The sequence below is a fragment of the Perna viridis genome, chromosome 9, assembly GCF_037379345.1.
Source record: "Perna viridis isolate PV_CMFRI_1.1 ecotype Kerala chromosome 9, ASM3737934v1, whole genome shotgun sequence".
NCBI classification, from domain to species: domain Eukaryota; kingdom Metazoa; phylum Mollusca; class Bivalvia; order Mytilida; family Mytilidae; genus Perna; species Perna viridis.
The window spans coordinates 27,423,819-27,451,813 of record NC_142453.1 but is presented as its reverse complement, the minus strand read 5'-3'; the positions used below and the strand labels follow the sequence as shown (position 1 = coordinate 27,451,813).

At 31.5% G+C, this 27,995-nt stretch overlaps 2 protein-coding genes and 2 long non-coding RNA genes across 17 annotated transcripts; 2 read left to right on the top strand and 2 right to left on the bottom strand.

Annotated features, from left to right (window-relative positions):
- Positions 1-219: 219 nt before the first annotated feature.
- LOC148607580 (uncharacterized) lies at positions 220-14,057 on the top strand. 5 transcript variants are annotated; one of them, XM_088544438.1, is made up of 11 exons: positions 220-290; positions 1,163-1,462; positions 2,389-2,616; positions 2,927-2,995; positions 3,502-3,588; positions 4,762-4,781; positions 5,303-5,483; positions 5,721-5,773; positions 6,414-7,399; positions 10,011-10,303; positions 11,563-14,057. In XM_088544438.1, the coding sequence occupies exons 1-9, from the start codon at positions 230-232 to the stop codon at positions 6,603-6,605; spliced, it is 1,191 nt and encodes a 396-aa protein (XP_088400564.1). In that variant the 5' UTR covers positions 220-229; the 3' UTR covers positions 6,606-7,399; positions 10,011-10,303; positions 11,563-14,057. The 5 variants fall into 5 exon arrangements, with proteins under 5 accessions (XP_088400564.1, XP_088400563.1, XP_088400561.1 ...); XM_088544437.1 differs by having other exon boundaries at positions 2,927-3,130; positions 5,303-5,468; positions 5,721-5,755; XM_088544435.1 differs by having other exon boundaries at positions 2,927-3,130; positions 5,303-5,468.
- On the bottom strand, positions 13,473-18,534 carry LOC148607579 (uncharacterized). Of its 3 annotated transcripts, XM_088544439.1 has the most exons (6): positions 18,337-18,534; positions 17,937-17,983; positions 17,080-17,119; positions 15,548-15,633; positions 14,065-14,364; positions 13,473-13,738 (listed from the first exon to the last, which is right to left on the bottom strand). In XM_088544439.1, exons 4-6 carry the CDS (start codon positions 15,597-15,599, stop codon positions 13,473-13,475), a joined length of 618 nt encoding a protein of 205 aa, XP_088400565.1. In that variant the 5' UTR covers positions 15,600-15,633; positions 17,080-17,119; positions 17,937-17,983; positions 18,337-18,534. The 3 variants fall into 3 exon arrangements, with proteins under 3 accessions (XP_088400565.1, XP_088400567.1, XP_088400566.1); XM_088544441.1 differs by having other exon boundaries at positions 17,937-18,534; XM_088544440.1 differs by lacking the exon at positions 17,080-17,119.
- Positions 16,253-26,604, top strand: LOC148607578 (uncharacterized). Of its 8 annotated transcripts, none has more exons than XR_015915012.1 (7): positions 16,253-16,353; positions 16,469-16,607; positions 17,229-18,018; positions 18,668-18,761; positions 21,528-22,647; positions 23,330-23,487; positions 23,917-26,604. It is a non-coding gene; the product is annotated as an uncharacterized LOC148607578 (long non-coding RNA). The 8 variants fall into 8 exon arrangements; XR_015915013.1 differs by having other exon boundaries at positions 23,344-23,487; positions 23,917-26,603; XR_015915015.1 differs by having other exon boundaries at positions 21,528-21,631; positions 23,344-23,487; positions 23,917-26,563.
- On the bottom strand, positions 24,319-27,777 carry LOC148607577 (uncharacterized). The gene is made up of 2 exons (XR_015915019.1): positions 27,215-27,777; positions 24,319-26,768 (listed from the first exon to the last, which is right to left on the bottom strand). It is a non-coding gene; the product is annotated as an uncharacterized LOC148607577 (long non-coding RNA).
- Between the last annotated feature and the right edge of the window lie 218 nt (positions 27,778-27,995).

Here is a 27,995-nt window from a genome sequence, read left to right as displayed (position 1 = left end):
ATATTAGTTTCCTGGATATTTACTCAAAATAAATATTATGAACGTGCGTGAAATGGTAAGTTATTAACTTTTTTTAACCAACAATTGCTAGAGTGTTGTAAGTATTTTTATATTTTTAATATGTTGTACATTACTTTTCAATTAATTCTGTGGTATATATATTTTTGTAACTTTTTTGTCATATTTTTATATATAAATATATATATATTTACAGATTTTTAACCCTAGCATGTGTAGGTTAAACATGGATATAATGTCAGTCCTTTATGCAATTGTGTTGACAATTTCTAGTAAGTAATGATAATACTTTCTTTATATATTGGTTTAAACGATGTTAAAATTCTACATTCTAGTGAAAATATTTCCTTGAGATGTTAAAAGCATTGTTTTTATTAGAATAGAATGAGACATGAATAACAAGTTCGAGTGAACTCAATATGTCAGACTGGTCAATTTTACAGATTTTTAATTTTGAAAATACTACAAGAAGGTAGTTACGGCTATGTCCAGGATTGTTTTGGTCTTTTCTAATTTAAAATTTTTCAATTAAAAAGTTTTGTTTACGTGATATACTGGGACACCGTTTTCCGTCACTCAGGCAGACCGCCATGCAAATTTGTTTAGTCTGATTTTTTTTTATTTATCGATTTTGTGTAAACTCTTAAGTGTGATTATTTACCTCCTGTCAGAATGACAGCGGTATATAAATGGTAAAATTAGAATTTAACTAGAAAACTACCACAATTTTTTTAAACAAAATCTTGAACAAAATGTTTTCTAGTAAACCTAAAATCTTAACCGGGAAATACTTTTTCCCGGAAAAAAATTAAATTCGAAACATTTTTATCCTCCATCTCGACATTATGACAAATCATACTCCGATGTGTTCTTACACCAATAAAGTTATATACAATGTAAGAGATAAATGAGTTGATTATTACTTCTTTTCGTCACTATAAGGATATTACAGGTTATTGTATAAAAATATTCTTAGAATTAAAATTTCTTTATGACGCATTTTTATGATAGGAATGGTTACTTTTTTGGGTTTATGAATGTCTTGGGGATAAATGTATAATATGAGAATACGACTATAATTATATCATTAAAGCTATTATAAAGATCAACTCTAATGTTTTGAAAGAATTTTCTTCTCTTCCAGTGTATATGAAATATGCCATGGCAAAGGGCGAAGTTGAAATATACGCAAACGAGAATACTAATGTTGACTTACAGTGTTCTTTTCCATTAAACAACTCAACCTGGTCTTACCGTAATGGCAGCTTTATTGTAATCCATGGGAAAATCAATGAATGTCCACATCTACAACAGAAATACAAGATTGAAATGAGAAATGGCTATGGGCAAACGTTAACAATACAAAATTTTTCAAATGCCGATAAAGGAATTTACCGATGCCAAATGGGGATGAGAAGTGAAACATTTTCCTTGCTGCTTTGTCGTAAGTTTTTTTTACAGAAAGATAAATGTTAAATAACAGCATTTAAATATAATAAATTTATATACATATAAGTCTAATTGGATGTTGGAAGTCACCATCTTACTTGCTAGTCATTGCAACAGGTACAGAGACATGTATCATGCATAGTTAGGATCAGCATGTTGATGAAAGGATTCATATGCATATATAATCAAGTCTAAGGTGCACACAAACTCTGGAATCGATGCGATGCTGCAAATTTGCGAAATCCCTCTCTTCTATATAAATTTCGTCTATCATTGTGAGAGTTCCTTTTTTTCTCACGAGTTGGAAGTAGAGTAACGAGTGTCAAAAACATAATGTTTTACGACTAGTTAACATGTATTTACTATTTTTGATTTAGATTATACGCTTGTTAGGTTGTTGTATTTCACCATATCTGCTATTTTTTTTTCTTATTTTGTCATATAATAAGAACGCAAGAATCTGTTTATGTATAACGTAAGACATTGTAACGAATGTATTACAGATAATCAATGACTAATAATGTAAGAACTCTTTCCCTTTTTTTTCATAAAGCAATGGAATTGTAAATAGATTTGAAATTCTTCTAACTTGTGTGTGTAACATCATAAACAAAACAATGTCATCTACTAATACACATACAATCAGTAGAGTAGGGAACGGTTTTTCGCACATAAGCTAGGAAATGTAAACAATGAAATTAGAGACATCGTACTCTATTCCATATTGTTTTGGATGAGACTTTATTCTTACAATGTCTAACCGAAAATATAACTGTAGTTTATAAAAACATATTCATTATTTTGGTTTTGTTTTGTTTTGTTATGTCTTTGTTAGCTTTTGTTTTGTTTTTGTTTTTGTTTAGGTTTTGTTTTTGTTTGTTTGTTTTTAATTTTACAATGATACATGTACAATCATTTTAGGTATTCCCCAACACATCAAATCGCTGGACAAAATAATTCAAAAATCAATCAAGCGGTCGCTTAGTCACTCAAATGGAATTGTTTGTAACATAACATATCCTACAGATGAGGGAGAGTCTGGAAGAATTATATTCAAACATGATGACAATAACACATTCCTCTTTGAGAAATCGTCTAGATATGAATGTGAACTCATCAACAAAGACTTCTGCAGTTTGAACAAAACAAGTGTGCTTCTTCTTTCAACTAACTCAAATATCATGATCGGGTTACATGTAGTAATTAAAAGTAGCTGCATAGTACTCATGATTATATAAATTATACTGTGTAATGTAAACAAACTTGCAATTTATGTGACAATATGATATATAAGTATTCAATTAATTGCATCATTTAGAAAATGACACATCTAGAAATGTTGATAATGTCGCTGAATAAGTATATATTAAAATAAATAATAGCAAAAAGACGTCCAGGAAATACAAATAATGTATGATAAAAAGCACCCTTTAAAACTCTTCCTTATAAATTTTTTTAGGTATGTCAACAGGGTTGTTAGATGTAGACACCAGCGAAGGACTAACAGAATTGAGGTTTTTGAATACAGGTAATACTACCTGCAATGAATCGATTATTTCAATCAAGAGTAAAAGTATTTTGGTGTTACAAACCTGGGCAAAAGACTCACGGGAGGATTTAGTATGCGTGCTCCATAGTGAAGGGATAGCGAATGTAAAAATAGGTATGATGCAATTTTTTAGATTAATAATTGACATTTTGTGATCTATTCTGTTATAGTACTGTTGTATGCAATATTAAAACATAATTCACCTTATTCCGTTTTATATCTTAGACATTTATTGTTTTTTTTAACAAATAGTACTTCGTCAAAATGCTCTTGTTCATCGACCGGTTATAAAATGACAACTGTCTCATAACTCTGTATTTTGCGAAATCTAAATCATTACACTAAAGACTGGACACTTTCCATATGGTTTTTCATCCACATTTGTAACACATGCTTTGCGATACAAACACATTCTGATTAATTTTTTTATATCAAATAGTATAAAAAAATATTACGATATGTTTCCCAATTTCTATTATTGGCAGGATTACAAACAAAAGTATATATCATCACTGTAGTCTCGGGAACATTCATGACGGTTTTGGCTTTAGTGCTATGCAGGCTAATTCATGGTATGTCAATTAGTTAAAACAGTCGTAAACGTGAAATTAACCAAATAAACTTGCAATGACTCGAGCAGTACATACTGAATATTACATTAAAATATGTTTCACATGCATGCCGTATCCACCAGAGACTCCTATATTTTCAAACTCTCCCAGCCTGACTGGTGATATAGGACGAAGATTAATACAGTATGTGAAACATTTTTTGACATTTCAAGTTCATTAAATATGTATCATATATTTCTACTTCATTTTAAGTGTTTGGAGTACAGATGCGATATACGGCATATCGACATAGTCAAAATGATGTATTGTAGCATATTCTGTTTTGTTTGTTTGTTGGGGTTTAACGTCCAAGCAGCAATATTTCAGCTATATTCAGACGACGAACACGAAACCGACGACAAAATGAACACGAAATAATGATGAAACGAAAATTGGATGGGACACAAGGGCAATGGGGTCGACAAATTTTGATTGCCACTGAAAATAGGGAATGGTGGGTAGGGTTGGGCAATTTAGCCTTTTGTGGCGGAGCCTTGTGGTTCCTACTCCGGGAGAATACCACAGTAACGTGCGAGGAAGTGGCATCTTTCCCAACACGGTGCACCACTATGGTTTGCGGTCGTCAAGTTTTCCGTATTATAGCCTGACAACCCCAGCATGTAACACGCCAGGGGTACCCCATTCCACCACTTGGGGCACACATCCCAGTTGCTCTGTGGGCAGAGCGCCCTATCCCCCGGCTAGGGTTCTGAGCACTATTTAGTCGCCTTTTACGACAACTTAGCGCTGCTGCAGGCCTATTCTTTTGACACCCGGACCTGCACGGGGCTAGGATATTCTGTATAGGTCCAGGTGTGTGGTATTTTCGATGTAGTGTTCAGGATAAAATTTAATTAATTACTTACAATGCTTTTACAAAAAGTATATATTCATCTAGAAATATGATAGATGTTCGAATTATACATATAAAGACTTAAATGTACACACTGTATGTACATATGTAAGTATTTACATAATTCTAGTCTGGAATACTAACCATTATCAATTCAAGTCTATAAGTAAATTTATTGAATAATGGCATTTTATAAATATTAAATGCTATAAACATAACAATTCAGAACGTTTTAAATTCTTATTTAAGTTCTTATTGTAGTCTTATTCTGAATGTTGTAGGACATAGATCAGAGGAAGAGGTAAGTTTTTTTTACAATTTTACAATTTCAGGCTGCTCGGCCGTTCTGTATGAATGATTAGATGTTTTTTTTTATATTGTTTTTTTAACGAGTTAATTTTAAAATGAATCTGTAAAATGTTTGTTGACAGTAAAAAAAGCGGCATTGTTACCGTGCGTAATGCTCAAGAAATGACACTTAATTTTCATGAAAAAAGTAGTTTATTTGTACCATTGGTATACAAGGCGATCGGAATTTCATATGTTTTTATTTTTATTTATTTTTTTTTTCAAAATTTCAATATTTGAAGTTATTGAAATCTTTTACAATGTTAAACAATGTTTGACCGTATACTGTATTAAACCTTAGTATAATCACATAAAAGTACTGAAACTACTGCAACTTGTTTACCATGATTATGATACAAAAGGAAAATTACAAATGAAAATATAATACAGAAATATTTTCATAAACAATAGTAATTTGACCTTTACCTGACTGACAAAGTTTCAATAGATTTTATGTAGTAATCTATGTTACAGGAACGCATTGAAGTTAACCAAGGCAATCAAAATGCAATTCCTGTGTCATCGATCAGGTTTCACAGTGAAGAATACTCATCGATGAAGAGGAGACTGCAGATGACATTAGGACAAGAAGTGTCATACTCTGTTTGTCAATCTAGAAATCAAATCACAGCAACACATAGTAACGATATATTAGGTTTATTTCGTTTAAATCATACTTTGAAAAGTATAATACTTAAAGAGCTTTTAATAAATATCGAGTTCAACAGTTCATTTATGCATCAATACAAATTTGATCATTATTACAAAATCTTTATACTTTACTGTTATCATTACCATTTTAAAAGAACGATTAAAAATAAAACAAAATTTATATAATTAACGTTTATAACTGCTGGTTCAGTAAACTGATATAAAATCACGTATGTTATAGGTGAAAACGGAGGTCAACACTCAGTGACAGATCAGGTATATCCCAACAGGAAGGTAAAACATTCGTGTTACAAGTGTTATTGCTTTTAAGCTTTTGTTTCAAAAAACATTATTTTATACTGATAGCAATAGATAATCGGCTGATTAGCCACACGAAATAGAAATAATGCAGTTTTAACCCGATTCAAAGTCGAGGGTTATAATTGCTATTTGATACTACTTTATTACGATAGTTTAAAACATGTGTCTTAACATAGTCTTAACAAGTATAAGTAGCTCCAGATATATTTACTTACAACAAGCTTGAATGCAAGGCACTACTTTAATTCTACCTATAATGACCAGTGCGTGATAATAGCGTGAAAAAACACAAAAACTCGTACAAATTCATTTTCTAATACTAATGTAACCTGATCAACCATGCATAATGGAGACGACGATAGAAATAATCTTAAATCAACGAAAAGGTTTTTGTCAACTGAATAATCTGGCCTGCGTTTATAAAGAGGAATGCAAAAAATTAAGTTGCCAACGTTGTTCAAGATTTAGTTAAACAAAATAATTTTAGAACATGATCTATAATTATGAGCAAGACATTTGATTTTATTTTGTTTTATCCCTTTACAAATCATCTGATGAGTTTATTTAGCAAACTGTCTCATGTTGTACTTGTCATACCTTTTATGATATTCAGGCCTCCCAAGGACAGAACCTGAACTACAGCGATGTTCATTTCAACAGCAGTGAATGTTTGCCGAAAATTGTTATTGGAGATGATCGCCGCACGCCATATGCTGATATTGACTTAGCGCTAAAAGCTGATCCCTTGCCCGAAAGTGATTCTAGTAGCGATGAACATGAGGATAATGACGATTTTATAACTTAGAGGATATGTACTCATTAATGAAAGCCAAAGCTGGCAGCATTGATGGTGACTGTTAAGCAGAATATTTCATTTTACCCATTACTTTATGATTTGCACTATATTGGCTGCATCAAATGAAACAAAACGGTGCTGTATCATTTTCGTACATTTTAAACATACCATGAACAAAAACTACAATGAAACAGCATTCGTTAATGTTCCTTTTTTTGTGTGAATCAAAAACATTCATGAATAGGAAATGTTAAAGATGCAGACCTCATAACACCAGGGATATTTTAGGGTACAAATATACAAATTTATTTATTTACTATTTCAACAATGTTTAAGGTTTGTTAAGATAGTGTTAACATGTAATCCAGAGGTTACCAGCTCCTTGCCTTGATTATCAAACGTAATATTATGACATATGACTTACATTGATTATGCAAAAAAAAACCGTTCAGTTCAGTGTGGGCGTTGCCTATCAAAAATACCTCGAAGATGTTTTCCCTTGACACTTGAAACATCACGTGTTAAACAGATTATCAAATAATTTCAGTGTATTTTATGATATGCGCAGTAAATGTTATTATTCTCTTATGTTTTAACTGATTTTTATGTACAGCGTAAGTGAAGAGAACGATGGTGCAGCATATTCAAAACGACAGTGTGTACATTGATATAAGTTTATACAAATGCAATAGCTAGCTATATGTTTTAGGACTTTAAATTTTAATTTTACAATATAGGCAAGGAACGGAAAGCTTAAAGCCATCTTTGCAATCATCAATGGTGTGGATGCTGAATTAAAGAATGTAATTTGATTTGTTATTCTTCAGTATATCTAGCTTGACACCGAAATAAATATACATGTACAATTAAATATTGACGACATTTCTTAACTTTTCAAAGTCTTTGATATATTTTGATGTCATACATTAATGTGTAAATTCTATTTTTTAATGTTGAAAGGGCATTTGAAGCTTTTCTGATATTTTTGCATAGTTTTAACATTTTGTTTCACCTCTTGTTTAACTTTAATTTCTATACGTAAGTCTCAACCTTTAGTCTTTTCACGATTTTTGTTGTCTATAAAGTCGTCATAGACCGTTTTTCAACATATGCTTGTGATAAAGAGTTTTGAAACCCTCAATTGTCTCACTGTATCGTGTATACAGTAGGAACCTTTTTATTAAACAGACGTGTCAGTTACTTTCTGTATGTTACACAGGTCCCAGGACATGTGGACAATCACGCAAGTCAAACCCAAATCCCGTAAATTTCGAATAGTTACCCAACAGATATCGATGGCTTGGGCTTTATAAAATAACTAATCGAGAATCGTTCTTTTGCGAAAAAAAATGTTATCTAATCGCGCCAAAAATTTTCTCCCCGTTGTTGAATTGCACCAAAAAGGCAAAAAGTATTGGATTTGTAATCGAACAAAATAATATCTGTTTGAAAGCCTTGCCATTTGCAGCGAATATGTTTTGATTACATGTCAAATAAAGTTATAATTTTTACGGTTTAAAACGTAAACAAACGAATCGTTTTGAACTTTACGAGTTTTTCCAATTACCGACCTTTCCAAAGTACCAACCGTATTCATATTGGGCGTTATATAGCAGTATTACTTCCAGTTGATGTTTGTGATATCAGAAGCATGATTGAGAGGACCCAGTAAGACTGAAAATAGTCAATTTCTCCATTATTGTTCGTTGTATATTGAAATAAAATTACACGAATGGTATCGGTGTATAAATGAATCGATTGAAGCCCACTTTTAAAAATTACGAACATACACGTTAAATTCCATGCAAAACTATGACTGCAAAAAACCCTTTTCAATCCTTGTTTGTAAAGCTTACCTGTATAGTTAGTTTGAGAGATAAAAACTGTTTCATCCAAAAGATAGATGCATATTGCCTGACCTAGGCCAAAATTCCATGTGAGCTTATATAATGACTTTGCGTTCGTAATTGCTTACATTTCTAAATGAAATGCCTCGGAGGAAACATTTTAATACGAACACTGAACAATTGGGGAACGTGTGGACACACCATTTTAATTTGTTGCAGTTTTGTATTTAATTATGATTACTTATTTGATAATAATTTTTACCCCTAATTTCTAGATAATTTAAGTCGAAATCTCCAAACTTTGCGTGTGAAATTTTAAGCCATGTAATTTCCCCCTTCCTTTTTTAACCTTATTAATTTAAAAACATATTCTGTCGATGGGATCCACCTGAGGTTAAATTTTCATGTAAATCTGTTAAGCCGTGTTGGAGATATTGCCCCTTTCAATGATATTTCGCTATTTTGAATGCAATTTCTTTAAACATCTTTTTCTCCGAAACTACTTGAACATTTAGATCCAAACTTGGTATGAATGTTCCTTTAGGGAATTTGGAATAGAACCTATGTGGAAAGATGTGGGAATGCTTTATCGTAGGTTTAGCAAAAGTATGACGGAAATGTTATATATGACATTAAGGAAATTTACAATCAACTGTTTAGTGATATAACTCTATACACTAATGAAGTGATGATTAACATTTCCCAGTGACTTTCTATTGTTCTATTGTTTTAAAAAGTACCTACCGCCGTAATATTCATGAAAATTAAATTAAAACAAATTAATTTCCTTTTCATAATTAATAAATCGAGATTTATAATTAGGAAATTTGAATTTCCCGCGCCTATGGGCGCAAACAGGACCGGTTGAACTGTGACGTCACGAAGTCGGTTTGTAAAGTGAAAGTAAATAGGTAATTGATTAAGATGTCCGACGAAATCGCACATTTTGGACTTTTCCCCTATAATTTCAACCACAAATAAAAAGAAGAGATTGAGGCACAACATGTATAAGCAAGTGTCAGATATCATTGACGAACAACGGAATTTGCAGCCAGATGACTAATATTTGTAAGCAAAATATTATGGCTACTTCCGAAGTCCGAAAAATGTTCGTGTGAATGGTAAAAAAAACTTTCAGAACATTTCTCTTTTATCACTCGTGCAATGGTAAGCTTGATAATTCATCATGTTTTGGTGATAAGATAAATATGATCGTAGAAATATTCACGGAATATTCTTTGCTTACATATTATTTGCAGTATTTGTATTAGTACCAAACCGACTTAGTGACGTCACGAGCCAATCGGAAGCTACCGGTAAAAATCAATAAAATCTGGCCATGTCTTTCTTCAGATAGGAGAGTTCTGCAAGATAGCTATCCACTTATATTTCAAGGCCTTGAGCATTTTATAAAAACGCATTTTGCATTAAAGGTTATTTATTTTTGTTTACGTGGGTATGATTTTATCATAAGAGCCTAATTTAATGCAAAGGTGGTTTTTCCCTTTAAAAATCCATAGTATGGTTTAACCATTTACGTCACGAAACTTCTGCTTTGCTTTTTTAGGTTACAAAAAATTTACCAGGCTATTTTTCGTTGAATTGAAGAACAGTCACATTCGAGGAAAATAAAACACATCTATTACATTTGTTTCCATAAAAAATACGACACAGCTCACTGATAACGACACGAGTATAATAAAGGATGCCGTAGCTTTAGGACCGTCATTCCAGGGGCTTATTCGTCCTAAGATCGACTACGCCGGACCAGTCACAACGCACTCTGAAATATTGTACTAAATTGCTTATCTAGACACTTCCAATATTATACTTTTACCGGTAATGCGTATGCGTATGTCTGTAAGTATTGTCATGTGATAAATGAAGGTATATTTGAATTCAGATACTGTTACATGTATATACATGTATATGTACATGTAACGGATTACTTTCCATATGCATTTGAAATACATTTATATTTCAGTATTTTTCATTTCCGAAGTTCTCTGTATCAGACCCTGTTATCAAATTTTTACCTGTAGATACTCCAATTTGGCTGTTCTAGAACGCTTAAACAACGACCATTCTTATACCGAGGGGTGTAGCTTAGATTTATTTTGGAAAAAATATATATATTTCAAATTTGAGCCCAAAAGATGTTTTACTCAGCAACGCAGGATTTTTTTTTTAACTCAACGTAAAATTCCAGAGCACCCCCGCCCTCCCCCTTCCGCCTTGAGAAGAAAATGGTCTGTGCCTTACAAGATGCGTGGACAGACGGACGTGCTATCAGGAAACGTGATTTCCAAAACCCAAGAGTTTTGTCAGTGGGAGTATGGTAACATTCCTTGCGACTGACAGATTCAATGAATGAATGCTTTATGTAATGTCTCTAATTATGTTATAATTTCTTAACTAGATGTACACCATATAACAAGCTGTGGCTTTCTCGTAAACTATACGTCCAATTCACCAACATTTACATAACATTACGTACGATATATGACAAGACTTGCATTGTTTTCTTTATTCTCAATTTTTTTGTTCGCTTTTATATTTGTTTTTCAATTAAAGGAAAATAATTAAACTTTACTAATTAGTTCTTTGCTCGTGAAACTTTTAGATTACGTTGGATCTATTTATAGGTCAAAAGAATATTTTAACGCTATAAATAGAAAACAAATAGTTTCATGGATCTATATTGATTGACCCAGTCACATTCTTCTTATATCACGGTGGAAATCCACCATCATCAATTATGAATGCGAGCTATTACAGTCGAAATTGAACACGTGGGCTATTTTTTTTAAGTAATATTGATATTGGGTAAAATATTTTAGGAGTTTATGCAACCTCCATTTTCTAAATACGAACTGGTGTCAAGCCGAGATTCTTATATCACTCCAAGGGCCTCGATATTGGTCGAGGTTGATACCACATGCGTATTATGTAGTATAATGAAATGTAAATATATCGGTATTTTTTGGTGCAAATAGTTTACGATTTAGTCGAGTCGAAGTTTCAATTCTTATTTGAAGATGTGCTTACACTAATTGAAAACTTCTGGTGATCTCTAAAAGTATTTCCTAGTTTGTAGTTATGTTTTTTTTTCTTTCTAGTGTATAGCTATTCACCAAACAGGCGATGACCAGGAAGGGCGACAGAACTTGTAAAGTATTCAGATAGTATTGATTAACTACGAAGCCTTTTAATGGAATACGTTTTTAAAATTTGTAATACCAGCTTTGTAACAAATTACATATCTGTTATAGCAAATAATAAAATAATGAATTGCATGGTCATAAAAGGCATCCTACATACAGAATAGCGTTTTTAGCTTACCTGGCCGAAGGCTATTAACATGGCGTCCGTCGTCGTCGTTAACAATTTTTCAAAACTCTTCTCCACTGAACTACAAAATCAATTGGAACCAAACTTGGTATGAATGTTCCTTGGGATATCCTGCACAGATGTGGGGATTTTTGATCCGTCGAAAAACATGGCCGCCCATAGGGATCAGACAATAGTTGTTCGCATTAATCTCCAAAATGGTTAGGTTTAGCCCATTCTGTTTTAGATAAAAGTGTTCAGCATGATGAGATCTATCTGCGGTCAAATTGTCATTTTAATCTATTAAGCGATGTTAGAGTTATGGCCGCCGTTATCAAAAATAGAACATAGGGATCAGACAGTAGTTTTTCGCATATATATCCAAAACCGTTAGGTTTAGCCAAATTCTTTCAAAAGCTGAAATGATCTTTATTTCTAGGACTACAAAAGTCTTCAGGCATAAAATTTGTCAGACGCCTTCTAATAAGAGTTATTGCCCTTGACAGGGAAAATGACAGGTTTTTTTACAGTTTTCAGCCAATGTCTTGAAAACTATGATAGATTTACACTTTCATTTACTGAAATGATCTTTGTAATAAGTCCTATCAAAGTTTGTTTTTAGTCAAATTGTTTGACAACTTCTTGTTTACTATAACTGCCCTTGAAAGGCAAAACTCAACCAAGTGAGCGATTCAGGCTCCTGGGAGCCTGTTGTTCCAGCTTCACACATATTGGCCATGCGCATTTGTTTGTTTGTTTTTTTTTGGTTTTGGTTTTTGCTTTTGTTTGTATGTTTGGTTTTTTTTTTTTTGTGTTTTTTTTGTCTCCGAACTGTCAATATAAGTCATCCTAATTTGATACTTGATAATCTTTTTTGAATATTAGCATGATTTACCCTACTATCATTAAAACATTAACAAAAAACTACACGGTGAACTGTTCTGAAAATTTGCTTATTTATTTGCATATGAATATTCCATATAATATCAGTTTTGTACGAAAATTGAATTATGGATTTTTTGCAAAATAGAGGTTTTTATATAAGCCAACAGCTGAAAATTACCCCCCTCTTTTTGTAAGTTTGGTAAATTAAAAGCCTAGTATCTCTTGTACAAAAGGGATAGAATAAAAGTCGATATTATTTCTGATATATTAATCCTTTTAAAGTGTATTTGACTTTAATATTCAGTTATTAATTTAAATATATTGGGAGTGTGACCCTAAAATACCAGATATGGTTCAGTTATTGTCCGAACATCAGGAAAATGCTTCTTCCGAGAGCGTTATTGGTCCTCTTTCTTTCTAAAATGTTTTAGTCTTAACCCCCAAAATCAATATTGTCATAGACGGGCGAGTGGTCCTCCATAAGTTAATTGGTCAGGGTTCCTCGTTTTACTTATAACAATGATGAGATATGCTGCTTCAATATTATATTAAATGAAGTTCATTTGTATTCATACAAGTACATGTAATTCTGTAAGTCAACAAAGATGATGACGGCCTTCCGCATTCTCCAAATATATATATATATATTCTATGTACTTTTTGTCGTAAATAATTCGGTTGTTTTAAATTTATGATTGGTTCGTTTCGAAGAAATGGATTGATTACTGTTATTAATCAAATTGTCTTCTTTTTTTAATTTCTTGTGAGGAAAATATTGTTGCAAGGATATATTGGTCTTATATGTTTTAAATGTTTAATAAAACATACTTCCATATAAAATTACTACAAGTATAACACAAACGACAACAGCAACTGGTAAGGAAAACACAAACGACAACAGCAGCTGGTAAGGAAAACACAAACGACAACAGCAACTGGAAAGGAAAACACAAACGACAACAGCAACTGGTGACGAAATACACATCACATTACTACTAGTATTAGTATTATTTGCTGTGTCTCCAGTTTTCTCTTCTTTTTCTCTTTTTGTTGAATTCATGTCACTATGGTTTGTCGTAGCTGAAATAATATCCATATTTAATTAAATTATGGGTCAAGTAGTTTATTGCTACATGCAACATATCAAAAATGTTATTAAAAGGCCAATATATCAAACTTTCCACTTTTAGAGAAGAAAAAATTATTTGGTTTTCTGAGCGTTCACTTTCGTTGCATAATATTACTGATTCAACCTAAAGTGTCCTTTGACACTCCTATGATATAATATATTTCTGATAAGGATGGACGCTCACTTGGAAGCTGGCATGTTCTATAAATTTCAGTTGAGTTGTAAATCGTGTCACAAATGTTATGAATTAAAAATTATTGAAACCTTTTATGCTTACATCTGTTACATGATAGTTCCAGCTTTGCCTCATAGCTATACAATCCACACATACACATATACAATACATTCACATCCGCCAAACTTATGTTCTTTATCAAAATAGAAAACTGATTCTCAGCACCGTCATTGAGGTTTTCATATTTGGTACCGTCAATAGATTCCCCGTCGAAGATGAGTATGTTTTTATCTGGCCCTACCCTCCAAGTTTTACTCATACAAGTTTTCGTCTCATCGACATAACAAGTAAGAATTACATCATCCCCAATTTCTTCTGCACACTTAGAAATGTTCCATGAAACTGAAAATAAGTCATGTATGATATCAATACGCAAATCGGCTCCTAAATCAATTACCGAATGAACATGTAATGACTAGTTAATTGAAATTCTTCATCTTTCAGAAAAACTCTTTGCCAACTTTGAGCGATGACTTTAAATTGATCTTCTTATGTTTTAATCTCAAAATGTACACGATTATAAATTTATTTTTTTGTAAAACTGACGAAAACAATAATCGGGTAAAACATATCTAAGACTTGTAGTCCGAATGTAAAACATAGTTTTTTGTTAGAAGTAGCAGCTTTAGGCATTTTCAATACTTCAACATATTTAATAAAGAGTTTGAAATTATACAATATCCGTGCAAACAAAGATATAGATATATATATTTCAGTTCAACATATCAAACCTGTACTGACGACAAAAAAAAACTGTGTGATGGACATGCACTTTACAAATAACACATATAAATACAAGGCTACATCATATGGTTACAACAGAATCAAGGACAAGGAATACACATATACCATGCAAAACAAATATAATCTGTACCTTTATCCCTTAATATGAAAAGAAGAAGTTAGGAAATACATACTAATAACTATAAAAAACATTTTGGTATTTATTTATGATTTTTATTAACAAAAACATCTCATTTCATAATCATGGAACGTTTAAACAATTATTAACAATTAAAATTATTTATGTTTATAAGTTTCAGGGTTATGTTGCTACAAAATTAAGGTCATCACTACGAAAGTTTTGTGGTCTTGATCATGAACTTGTGGACCGTTACAGTGTATCCACCTGCACCATAAGAACCGATTTGTTTAATGTGTCATAGTTTTCCTTTCCACTTTCGTCTACCCCGGACATGACTTTTTATGAGCATCTCGGCTGGTGTTTCTAGAAAAGCAAAGGACGATTACCCTATCTGTGCTCCTAGACCATGCTCCCAGTTTATTGGAGTCCGAGTTGCTCATTTACCTTTGTTGCTTTATATGTATTATTTTGGTTGTTTTATGTTTTTGTTGTGTGTATCTGTTTGTAGTGTCTGTTATTTTCCATGAATTACCTTCTTTTGATTTCCACTAGAATACTTGTTTCCTTGATTACCTTTTCAATCAGCATATTGCTTTATCAAACCATAGCACTAAAGTCGAATCAAGAAAGAGAACAAATTCTAATAAAAATGTAACTTACTAATACTTGCATCACAAAATGTCAATAGAAGTACAATTGGTAATATACTCATTGGCACTGTTTATTTTTTCTTTTCTTCTCGAAATCTAGAAAAATATACAGGTAATGACACGATACAACCTAAATTTTCACCAAAGATCAATCAAAGAGAATTTTGAGGCAGCACTACGAATTCTCGAAACTCGATTTCAATTTATGGCTTTAGACTTTCAATTATAAATTAATGATTTGTGTTCTTCTTTTCTTTAAATGAAAGAAACATAATACATTTTTGATATCAAAACCTTACTTAGATATATATTTGTCAATAGTAGATTGGTTATCAAATGTCTAAAGTCTTTTAAGGGTACCAGAGGGTATTTAATGAGCCTGCAATGTAGAATTGCGCCACTTTGAAGGAGAAGAAATATTTTCTTATACAATTCTTATAACAACCCATATGTTTTCCCTTTCAGCTCTTGATTTTCAAAGGGATGGGGGAAAATCTCCAAGAAGTCTATGTCATTGAATTAATATATAAATAAGTGAAAACGTTCCATAACACGTTTTTCAAAGTATACATTTATCGTTGATAAGTATTGCGTAGATTTAAAAATAAAATTAAATGGTCACAAAATTCTTACTTCTAAAAATATATTAATCATGCAATACCTCAAATCTCTAGTATTTGGTTGGGTAATAAATATGTCGATATAGTCAGTACATAACCAAACCTTCGTTTAACAATTTGTACAATTCGTTTTGATAGTGAATAAATATGTTCAACATTTTTCAACCAAATGATAAGAAACAGTCTAAAGGCCGTAGTATGTTAAATGTTTTTAAATGCTATTGAGTATTGATTTTATTTCTCAAAATTTTTGTTTTGTTTTGTTTAGTTTTATTTCTTGTTTAAGTGTTAAAATAATATTTCTATTTCAGAAATATATCATACCTAATAAAAAAGGGGGTTTTATCTCAGAAAAAACACCAAGAACGAAATCAGTGAGGATTTGTATATTTCAAATGATTCGTGATGGATTACATTTTCGGTGTACAAGGAACATGCTGTATAAAAACGGTAAGGTTATCGTGCTTTTCTCATTAAAATGGTGAAATGTCTGCTGGATCAGATTCATTCTAATTACTTTTACATTCCCGAAAGGTTATTTACTGGAGTTTAATTTCCAGAAGTCTCAATATGATTTTTTTTAAAACAAAATTTACATTCTCACTAAAACTGAGAAACACAATATGCTGAGGATTCTTTTATATATCTGCACATGAAAGGGAAATTAAGAATTTTATGATCAAAATCGTCTTGTCTAAAATTCATTTGTTTATTTCAATTAACTGCGGTTCTTTGCGATTCTTTTCTTTAACTTCTCTAACATATTTAAAGCATACAAAGTATAGTAAGTTTCCAATTGAATAGTTGACCGATTATATGAAATTAGTTTAATATTCTATTCATAAAAACTCGCAGAAAAAGGATATTTTGGAATACCGATATGATTTTGTTTATTTTTCGGAATAACCGAATCAGCACTTACCTGCAGTTTTTATATTATCCGTGCGAATTCATGTTTTAAACTAAAAAAAACGTGTATTATCTTTAAGATGCCCAAACATTTTAATCAAGAACTAAGCGAAGGAAATTTATAACACTATAGTCAAAATTATGTATATATTTTTTGTTTAGAGTCAGAATGTCCATAGACTAAATAGCAGTTTTGCCATGCCTGCTAAACTTAAATAGAAGATAAATACAAGCGACTATAACTTGATTTCAGGACAAGTGTTGTTCTTTTCATTCGATTGAGATTAAACAATTTAAAGAGCTTTGTAATAATAACCCGTTACAACTTATTACCAAATTACGCACAAGATTCAGAAATGAATATCCAGTTTAAACTTTGCTGCACAGAAGTTTTGTGTTGTTTTAAAATAAAAGTTCTCACAACAAGACGACCTCAAAAAGGCATATTCAACAGTTAAGATACTGTTTTCCACTATACGTATTTGTTACAATAATATGGCTGACTGGTAACACCGGCACCTACTGTTCACAAACATTTATCATGATACAAACTATGTTCCTTTTTCAATAGTGAAGTCAATGACGTAATGATATACTAAACAAGTTATTCAAATAAAAGACCGAAAATGCAAATGGCTTAGTTCAATGTTTTATAATGTTTCATTATTCCCCGTAAATCATATTGCACAACTTGACAAAATCTTTATGCTATTGGAAGTTCTCTCAGATCAAATATCAATACTATAATTGCACAATAAGATTATTTTGTTGTAACAAACGGAACATCAGTACATGTTTTATGGAATTTCCAGATACAAAAACGTAGAACAACTGACAAATATATACACGAACAATATTACATAAACTTACAATGTCTTTCTAACTTTTGTATAGTGTTGTCTCGTGTTTCCGTTGACCTGTAATGATAATTCAATGTGCCTCAAACATTATGGTTAGTGTACAATCTCCAAACTTTTAATTTATGCTTCATACCAATATTTTAGGATTGTCGCATATTTACATATTTAACAATGAAAATGGTCTTTATTAGGAATTATCACTCTCCATCAGTAATAAGTCAAATTGAATACTAATAACGATCAAACACGAGCTAGAACTAATCTGGCCTTTCAGTGCAAAGAACAAGATCATGATAGCGAAAAATGTTCCTGCTTTTCAAGAACTTCACCGGAGGATGTAAACAGTACTGACACAGTAACAAATGTTTCAATTTTTGCTTGACCTAACGACAACAATGACACGATTTTACCTTTGTCTTTGTGAGTCTATCATAAAATCAATGAAGTCATCATAAAATCTCAAATAAAGTAACGCGATTTCCAATATAATCAAGTACAAGCATTTATTGATAATGAGAATCCATTTTATGCATGTATTAAAGTACATAAAACCGATTTATATTTAGATAGATATTTATATTTTTAGAGTATTACATCTATTTATAGATAACAACATGTAATCTTTTTAGGTCTTTATAACAACTTGTAAATGCGATATTTCAATTGTTCGCTATCTAATTATCAGGAACTAAACATAATTATATTTATATTTCTTTGATTTTATTTTATCTGGGGTCGTAGAACGGAATGATGCTGCAGTTGTCGTCTGTGTCCTCGTCCAGCGTCCGCTCATGGTTTGGTTTAAATACAAAAACTTGGGTAGAAATTTATTGAGGTGAGAATAATTTTCATCGATCGTCGATACATAGGCGTTATTGTAATGGTTTGTTAAAGTCATTTTAATATCAGTGTTGTAGTCGGAATATTGTTCTTTGTTATACTAATTAAGTGGTTTTATATCGGAAAGATGATGAAGTACAGCGTCGTTAAACATATGAAGATGCTGCTTAAAATAGTGGTCAAAGTCTTTTATTTCTTAAAAATTGTTTTTATTTGGTGAAATATGGCAAATATGATGATGAGAATAGTTGGTGTATAACTGGTGCTAACTTGATGCGTAACAATACATGGGAGCTATGAGGGGTCGAGATGAAATGTACAAAGCTGTCCATTGTTTGTATGTTTGTGCATAATGGTTATTAACATTAGACCGAGTCATAAATTACCCTTACTGGAAGTTATTACTTTGTGTATTGAAGATTTGTTTTTGATTTGTTAAATGGATACTTCACCAAATCCATTCTCTTTGTATCACCTTAAAGGGTATTGAAGTTAAACTGTGTTGCAGACTATGGAACGATTGTCAGGTGTGTTAGTGAATATTGATGATAGTATTATTTGTCTGAACAGAAAGTTGAAAAATAATGTTTCGCCTGTCAAACATAGATACTGAATTTATCTTGATATTTATTTGCAGAAAAAATTGTAAGAGTCGATATTGCTTCAGAATATTCATATTTTTTGTTCATTTTTTTTCATATTTAAACATACAGCATATTATGACTAAATAAAGACTTAAGTTTCAAGACACGCATTTAAAAGTAAACATTCATCGTTATTAAGTGTTGCATAGATTTAAAAATAAAAACGTGCATACATCTCTACATTCTAAAATTATTACTTATAAAACCAAGATACAAATGAATATAAATAATCATTAGTAAGTTTAGTATAAAAAGAAATGACACATATCGCAAAAGTTGTGTCTGGTTGGGTAATAGATAGATGGTATCAGCATATTACCAATCCTACTACAACAAGATGCAATAACAATTTATCCTACAAAAAATAAAATATGTAAAACATCAAAAGACCGTATTTGGCTCATTATATGTTCAAGATTGTTAAATGTTAATCTGATTTATCAATATGTATGATATACTGAATATTTAATGAAAATTCATCGTCCGTCTTTGATCTTGAAGTCAGAGAAAAAAAAACAGTATTTTTCTCAATAAGTTCTAGATATATGAAATAAAACTATTTCAAATATCGTATGAAACGAATGTTTTTACAACCTTGATCAAAAAGCTTGTCTCTTTTGCAACCGTGGTGCAGTCATAACTTAGATAGTTGATCTAACACTGGCATTATTGAGAAATGTGAAATGTATATAAATCCATATGAAAGAGTAATTAAGGATTATCTTTTCAACTAATAGCGATGTTTGTTCCTTGGCATACTTGGTCATTCAGGTTGATCCACCGTTTAAATTTAATACTAAGATAAAAGTGAATTATTTATTTCTCTCCAGAATGTCTTTAGACTTTAAAACATTTTTGTCTTGTCTGCTTTAACATAGATTAATCTTTATAAGACACTTCACGCATCTGATTTAAATTATTAAATTTAAATTAAATACTACATTATATAACGTAAAATAATGGAAACTGAATATCCATGTCAAACATTGCTGCACAGGATTTACTTTTCTTAAGATATATATTTTGAAAACAAGACGACGTACAGTAGACGTAGAAGATCATCAGTCCATTTACAGTTACCCGCCTTAAGTATTCGTTAGAAAATGTCAAATGTTGGGTAAAATGGGAACATGCTGTATGTACACAAACAATTATAAAGATACAAACTTTATGCCTGATTTAATAGTTAAGTGAATGATGTACTGATATACGAAACACATAATTCAAATAAATGACCGAAAATAAAAACGACTTACAATATTTTGTTATCTTCAACATGACAAATTCAAATTTTCGCTGGTAGGAAACTTACAATTAAATTCTCATAGCTCAAATATCAATACAATAATTGCTCAAAAAAGATAACATTGTTATTACAAATGGAAAGTAACATTGAACATCAGTACATGTGTTAGGGAAATTCCATATACCAGTGGAGCATGAACCGATTTAGAATTGTCGATAATGCGTCAATAAACTTTGACCAAAAATAAGATCGTGTAACAAAGTTTAAGATATATAGTGCACGTGTGCAGTCTCAGATGGGACCTTTCCAAACATAACGTTTATGCTTAGTACCAACTCTAAATTTACTGAGTAGTTGCTAGGATTCGATAACTCAAATTCGTGAATATTAAATATTGAAAATGGTCTTATATAAAACTGACCCGTGCAGGTCCTCGCACGTTGAAAAACCCTACTATGGTATTCTCCCGGAGTAGGAACCATAGGGCTCCGCCACAGGAGGCTAAATTGCCCGACCCTTCCCACCTCTCCCTATTTCCAGTGGCAATCAAAATTTGTCGACCCAATTATCCTTGTGTCCATCCCATTTTTCATTTCATCATCATTTCATGTTCACTTTATCATCCACTTCATGTTCATTGCCTGAATAAAGCTGAAATATTGCTGCTCGGACGTTAAACCCAACAAACAAACAATATATAAAAAAATAATTTCTCTCCGTCAAAAATAAATAAAATGTAGCCTTTCAGTGCAGATGGACAAAATAACGATAGCGAAAAAAATGCTTTGATATACAATCTTTTGCGAATGATAATTTGTAATATGGCGGCTTTTTTAAAATTTCAATTTTCAATATTTTCCTTATACTTCAGTATAAGTGTATGGATCTTTATGACATAATACTAGATGGGATGGTGTCATACGACAATAGAAGACCGGAAACAGTTGTTTGATCGTCACTTAAATCGTTCAGGAGGTAGGGACCAAAAAAGGAATATTAAACCACTATAATATCAATCTCATACATGTGGTATGGGACTTTGTGGAACAATGCGAAAAGATCTATTTACACAGCCAATACACGAACGCATGTATATCTTATTTATTTGTTTGGTATTTGAATCTTCAGTTTAAGTTATTTTACCCTAACGTCCTGGCCCCGTGCGTGTTACATGCTGGGGTTGTCAGGCTATAATACGGAAAACCTGACCGCAAACCATAGTGGTGCACCGTGTTGGGAAAGATGCCACGTTTTTCGCACGTTAAAGAACCCTGTTGTGGTATTCGATAGGAGTAGGAACGTTTGCGCTCCGCCACAGGAGGCTAAATTGCCCTACCTTACCCACCCACCCTTTTTCCAGTGGCAATAAAAATTTGTCGACCCTATTATCCTTGTGACCCATCCTATTTTTTTTCATTTCATGTTCATTGTCTGAATATAGCTGAAATATTGCTGCTCGGACGTTAAACCCCAACAAACAAAACAAACAAAAACCCTAACGTCCTGCACCCAATATATGAACGACTTTATATCAAACCAAATTAAAAAAACGGCGGATTTTGTTATTGGATACAGTGTATAATTATAAAATGATAAATTATGAGTATAAACCATACGAAGCGACCATACAATCACATTTCGTGTTAGAAAAAAAATGTTTTTTTATGGTTTAAATGTTCTTTTCTTTAACGAATAATGCAGCATGTATAACGTAAACTACAACAGTCTTATTTTAACATACAATATACGTATATAAAAAAACAGCAATATTGACAATTAAACCTCATTACAAGACCTTTAAAACATTATTCAATGATGTGACGCTGTCATTATTGTTGTATTCCGTAGCTACTTTTTATTGACTTTATGATGTGTAAATGTATGTGAATCTCATTGATGTTCATCAAGTTCGATTTTTAAGAACAATGTCAGAATTTGAATCATGTTTCAACTTATATACGGTTGATATGTTTAATACAGTAATTTTACAGGTAAGCATAAGATACACCTATATACAAATGTACATAAACAATATCGAAACTGGAATCCGATCTTTATTTTTTAATTGCAAACAATAAGTACTTATATGTAAAATTTCGACATCTTTATTTTTAGTTAGAAAAAAATACATACACAATATACATGTAGAAACCAGAATTTCCTTGTTTTCTTTATATAGTTTGAATCAATATATTCACGATTAAAATAGAACCAGAATTTCCATCTTTATTTTTAGATTCAATTGAAATATACAACTATAGCAATTTGCCATACACTTATTAGCTAAAAATAGATCAAAATAAACCTATTGTAGTAACAGCAAGTACGTGGACGGACGAAAATTCATCTTATTTACTGTTTTAAATCGCAAATTGTAATATGACATGCTTCAAAGCTCTTTAGACCATACTCATGGTAAAAAATGGATAAACCTGCCTTACATTTCGTGCAACACATAGGCTGTGTCTATTAAAAAAATATGAAGAACCTAGTCGTATTAGAATCGCAATAAATACAAATTTAATAGCTATAAGTCTCTTATACGTTTATTATACGTCATTGTTAAATGTAAACAGCGCAATGATAAATATTAATACAGTATTCGTACAAAGATTATTGTACATGAACGCATGGTTATTTGGATAGTATAAAAGTATAAAATGTATTTAACAGCATTTGATTTCCAGTAATTTAAGTGGGTGAGGAGTACCATGTCGAAAGACAAGAGATTCGGACTGCTAAATGCAATATCATTGTATCGAATCCACACTCAATTTATAACATACGAGGCGACCAATCTGCTGTCTTATCCGAGCGCGTTCCATTGCCAGGTAATTTGAGAAAAGAATAACAATGCTTGTTTTGGAAAGTATCAAGCAATCCAATTATTTTTTTCGTTTCAATAATAACCCGAATCGTCTATAAGAAACTATTTTCTCCTATCAAAAATCGGAGGGCACCTTTTGAATGAAGACATCTAAGTACGGGTTTTATAGTGCTTAAACAGTATACGCTTGCCATCAAAGACTAATAATCTTCAAAGTACCAAGACGGACTTTGGGACATAACACCGCTTTTTGATAAAAAATAGCTTCACATCACAACTTATCTAACAATGTGCATTCATAACTTCAACCTGAACTATACCGTGTCTGATATAATGTATATTTCATTAATGTTTATGTCTAGTATTCAGGTCCATAGTCGTATAATGTAAGCGTCAATTCAAAGTGTAAATATTTTTTATTTTCACTTTCTAGTGTAAGAAGTTTTAAAGAATAATCAAGGGAACCAAGGTTATAGCCGTAATCAAAAGAATGTAATCCATACAAAAGTAACAGAAGCAAATGAGCAACTCGGATGCCACTAAAAACTGGGAGCATGGACCAGGTGCACTGGTAGGAGTTGACCATAAAAAGTCAAGTCTAGGGTAGAAGAAAGAGGAAAGGAAAACAAAGACACGTTTAATAAATAAGTTTTCATGGTGCAGATTAATACACCATAACGAATCACAAGGTGACGACCATAAAAGTATGGATTCGTATTGAATAACTGCACATTTAACATAAATCCCAGTCGAGTAGTGATAAAAACGGACTGAGAAGGTATATGAAATTTTTGCCAATCGACTCATCGGATAGTTATGTGACAGAGTAAATGTAACAATTTGTATTCGTATTTATTGGAAATCCACAATACACTAATATACTACAAAATAAAGTCATATTCTACCGATGCTTATATCATTGTATTAGACCTAGTACAATATTAGATTATTATAGAAAAATCTCACATCAGCAAAAACATATACTTCAGAAATTTTGAAAAAAATAATAAAAAATACATAATTATAATAAAGTTATTTAATAAATATTAATGGATTTTCATACAATAATCTTATAATACTATAAACATACATCTATGTGAACTTTATGATAAAGTACGTGAATTAAATGTATTGTCAATTTTCTATTTCCTCATCTCATTTAATGATTCATACATTTGAGAATATCAATGTCGTTTTCTGTATCCACTTTGGGCTTGTAAATCAGTCAGTTTTATAAATAGACACAAGCAATGGTATAATACCTTGTAAATTCCGATTTCTAACAGTTGTATTGAGTCTATATATACCTATATGCAATATGATCAATATGACAAGTCAATGGTTTAAACAAGGAAACAAAATTACATAAAGGATATTTTCAGATCCTACGTTTGTGAAATACGATATGTATTCATTTTACAATGAATGAATCATTTAACTTAATATAAACTATATGTAGTGTATACCTAAAATAACTCGAATTTGTGACTAATTTTACCTTCTTAGGTTTAGGCATGTTTATTGACAAATTGGTTTTTGCAACTAGAAATTAATTGTTTGATGCAATTTGTTTGGTATATTAATAAAATGCATAGATATATGTTCATTTGAAATGTTGTATAAACGATTGTGACATAATGATTCCCCTTTCATGGGTAATCAAGGGAACATCAAAATTTCATTGGAAATCAAAAGAATGAATCTAGGGATAAAGACTAGACATGGAAAACAGACACACAAAGATGAATATTGAGTAACTAGAATAACACGTACAATACAACAAAAGTAAATGTGGAACTCGGATTTATCTTAAAACTTGGAGTTTTTGTTCTTAAACAGTTACAGATCACCTAACCAGTCTTTTTTTTTCATTTATATTTAGGTGTTGCGAATTTTAGTTAAAAATAATAGATTATACATGAAAATTGCATTTGATTGGAGTTATCGGTCTTGATTTTGTTTTATTTGGTTGATTTTCTCAAAAGTGCAAGTTTGAATTCAGACATGATTATGCTTATGTAAATGAATACCATATGTAGACTGAAAAAAAACATGGTAGTGTCTGAATTTCATGTGGACTACTACTGAAGTTTTTGAGTACAATGCCAAAAAATGCATGCATTTGGTCTCATTGAAACCTCTTACTCCAAAAAGCTGGAGACCAAAACCAAAACATCACTGCCAACCTTCCTTTTGTTGTTTGAAATCCTGCTGTAAAACTGCACCAAGATCCACTGACTAGTTATAAAGTAATTCAGTAAAAACCAAGTTTCTACGGACATCGATGACACGACGGCCGACGACGCTGACTTCACAGACGACGACAGTGCCGTACTATTATGCATCCGAGTTGTGTTTGCCGTTGTTTAAAAATGAACTAACGATCGAATCTGTCAATCAGCCCAACTTTAATGTTTCCCTTGATCACACTTTCAGTGTGTTTCCATATTTTCTTGACGCTACCTTGTGAATGTTACGAAACTCTTTTTATCAAGAATGTGACAATCCATTTGAATAAGGAATCTTTTGTGGAATGTTATGAAACGTGCTGTCATACAGAGGTTCTATACATCTGGTTTTTTACTTATGTAAACTCTTCCGTTCTTTCACTACCGGTTTGATACCGTTTTCCTACAAATAAAAACTCACAATTCTTAATTTCAGATATCGGAATACACGCATACCGTCTATTGTTAAACACTTATCAATTATGATTGTATCAAAAGTTCGAAGAAGGTAACATGTTTATGCTTGCAGTAATCAATATTAGCACTTGTAAACTGTTAACTTAACACAATCGCATTATTTAAATATCGAGACGTGAAATGGCACTCCTAAAATATATCCCCGTTACAAGTTGCATTAGCTGAAATTGTTGAAAATTGTGATTTGTTTCATGATTCGAAACTTGCTCCGTTCGTCCACGATCAAGCTGCAACACTTATATATATGTAATTTTTGTCGTAAATAATTCGGTTGTTTTAAAATTATAATTGGTTCGTTTCAAACAAATGATTGATTACTGTTACAAGATCAAATTATCTTATTTTTTTATTTCGTGTGAGGAGAGTATTGTTGCAAGAATATGCCTCTATAGCTATAGTCTTATACATTTTAAATATTAAAACATACTTCCATATAAAATTACTACAAGTATAACACAAAAAACAACAGCGGCTAGTAATGTAATAAGTATCGCATTATTACTAATACTATTTGTTTTATCTCAAGTTTTCTCTTCTTTTTCTCTTTTTGTTGAATTCATGTCACTATGGTTTGTCGTAGCTGAAATAATATCCATATTTAATTTAATTATGGGTCAAGTACTTTATTGCTACATGCAACATATAAAAAATGTTATTAAAAGGCCGATATACCAAACTTTTCACTTTTAGAGAAGAAAAAATTATTTGATTTTCTGAGTGTTAACTTCCGTTGCATAATATTACTGATTCAACCTAAAGTGTCCTTTGACACTCCTATGATATAATATATTTCTGATAAGGATGGACGCTCACTTGGAAGCTGGCATGTTCTGTAAATTTCAGTTAAGTTGTGAATTGTGTCACAAATGTTATGAATTAAACATTATTGAAACCTTTTATGCTCACATGTGTTACATGATAGTTCCAGTTTTGCCTCATAGCTATACAATCTACACATACACATATACAATACATTCACACCCGCCAAACTTATGTTCTTTATCAAAATAGAAAACTGATTCTTACCACCGTCATTGCGGTTTTCATATTTGGTACCGTCATTAGATTCCCCGTCGAAGATGAGTATGGTTTGATCTGGCCCTACCCTCAAAGTTTTACTCGTACAAGTTTTCGTCTCATCGACATAACAAGTAAGAATTACATCATCCCCAATTTCTTCTGCACATTTAGAAATGTTCCATGAAACTGAATATAAGTCATTTATGATATCAATACGCAAATCGGCTCCTAAATCAATTACTGAATGGACATGTAATGACTAGTTAATTGAAATTATTTATCTGTCAGAAAAACTATTTCCCAACTTTGAGTGATGACTTTAAATTGATCTCCTTATGTTTTAATCTCAAAATGTACACGATTATAAATTTATTTTTTTGTTAGACCGACGAAAACAATAATCGGGTAAAACATATATGACTTGTAGTCCGAATGTAAAACATAGTTTTGTTAGAAGTAACAGCTTGAGGCATTTTCAATACTTTAACGTATTTAATAAAGAGTTTGAATTTTACAATATCCGTGCAAACAAAGATATAGATATATATATTTCTGTTCAACACACTAAACTCGTACTGACGACAAAGAACTGTGTGAAAGACATGCACTTTAACAATAAAACACATAATTACAATGCTATACCATATGGTTACAACAGAGTTAAGGACAAGGAATACACTGATACCATGCAAAACAAATATAATATGTACCTTTATCCCTTAATATGAAAAGAAGAAGTTAGAACATGCATATTAAATAACTATACAAAAACATTTTGGCATTTATT

Coding starts and splice junctions, on each gene's coding strand:
- LOC148607580 (XM_088544434.1), top strand. CDS start 230: ATGTGTAGGTTAAACATGGATATAATGTCAGTCCTTTATGCAATTGTG. Junction 291..1,162: donor AATTGTGTTGACAATTTCTA/GTAAGTAATGAT, acceptor CTTCTCTTCCAG/TGTATATGAAATATGCCATG. Junction 5,774..6,413: donor AGGTATATCCCAACAGGAAG/GTAAAACATTCG, acceptor TATGATATTCAG/GCCTCCCAAGGACAGAACCT.
- LOC148607579 (XM_088544441.1), bottom strand. CDS start 15,599: ATGAGTATATTACCAATTGTACTTCTATTGACATTTTGTGATGCAAGT. Junction 14,365..15,547: donor ATTTTGTGATGCAAGTATTA/GTAAGTTACATT, acceptor ACTTATTTTCAG/TTTCATGGAACATTTCTAAG. Junction 13,739..14,064: donor GGAACTATCATGTAACAGAT/GTAAGCATAAAA, acceptor ATATTATTTCAG/CTACGACAAACCATAGTGAC.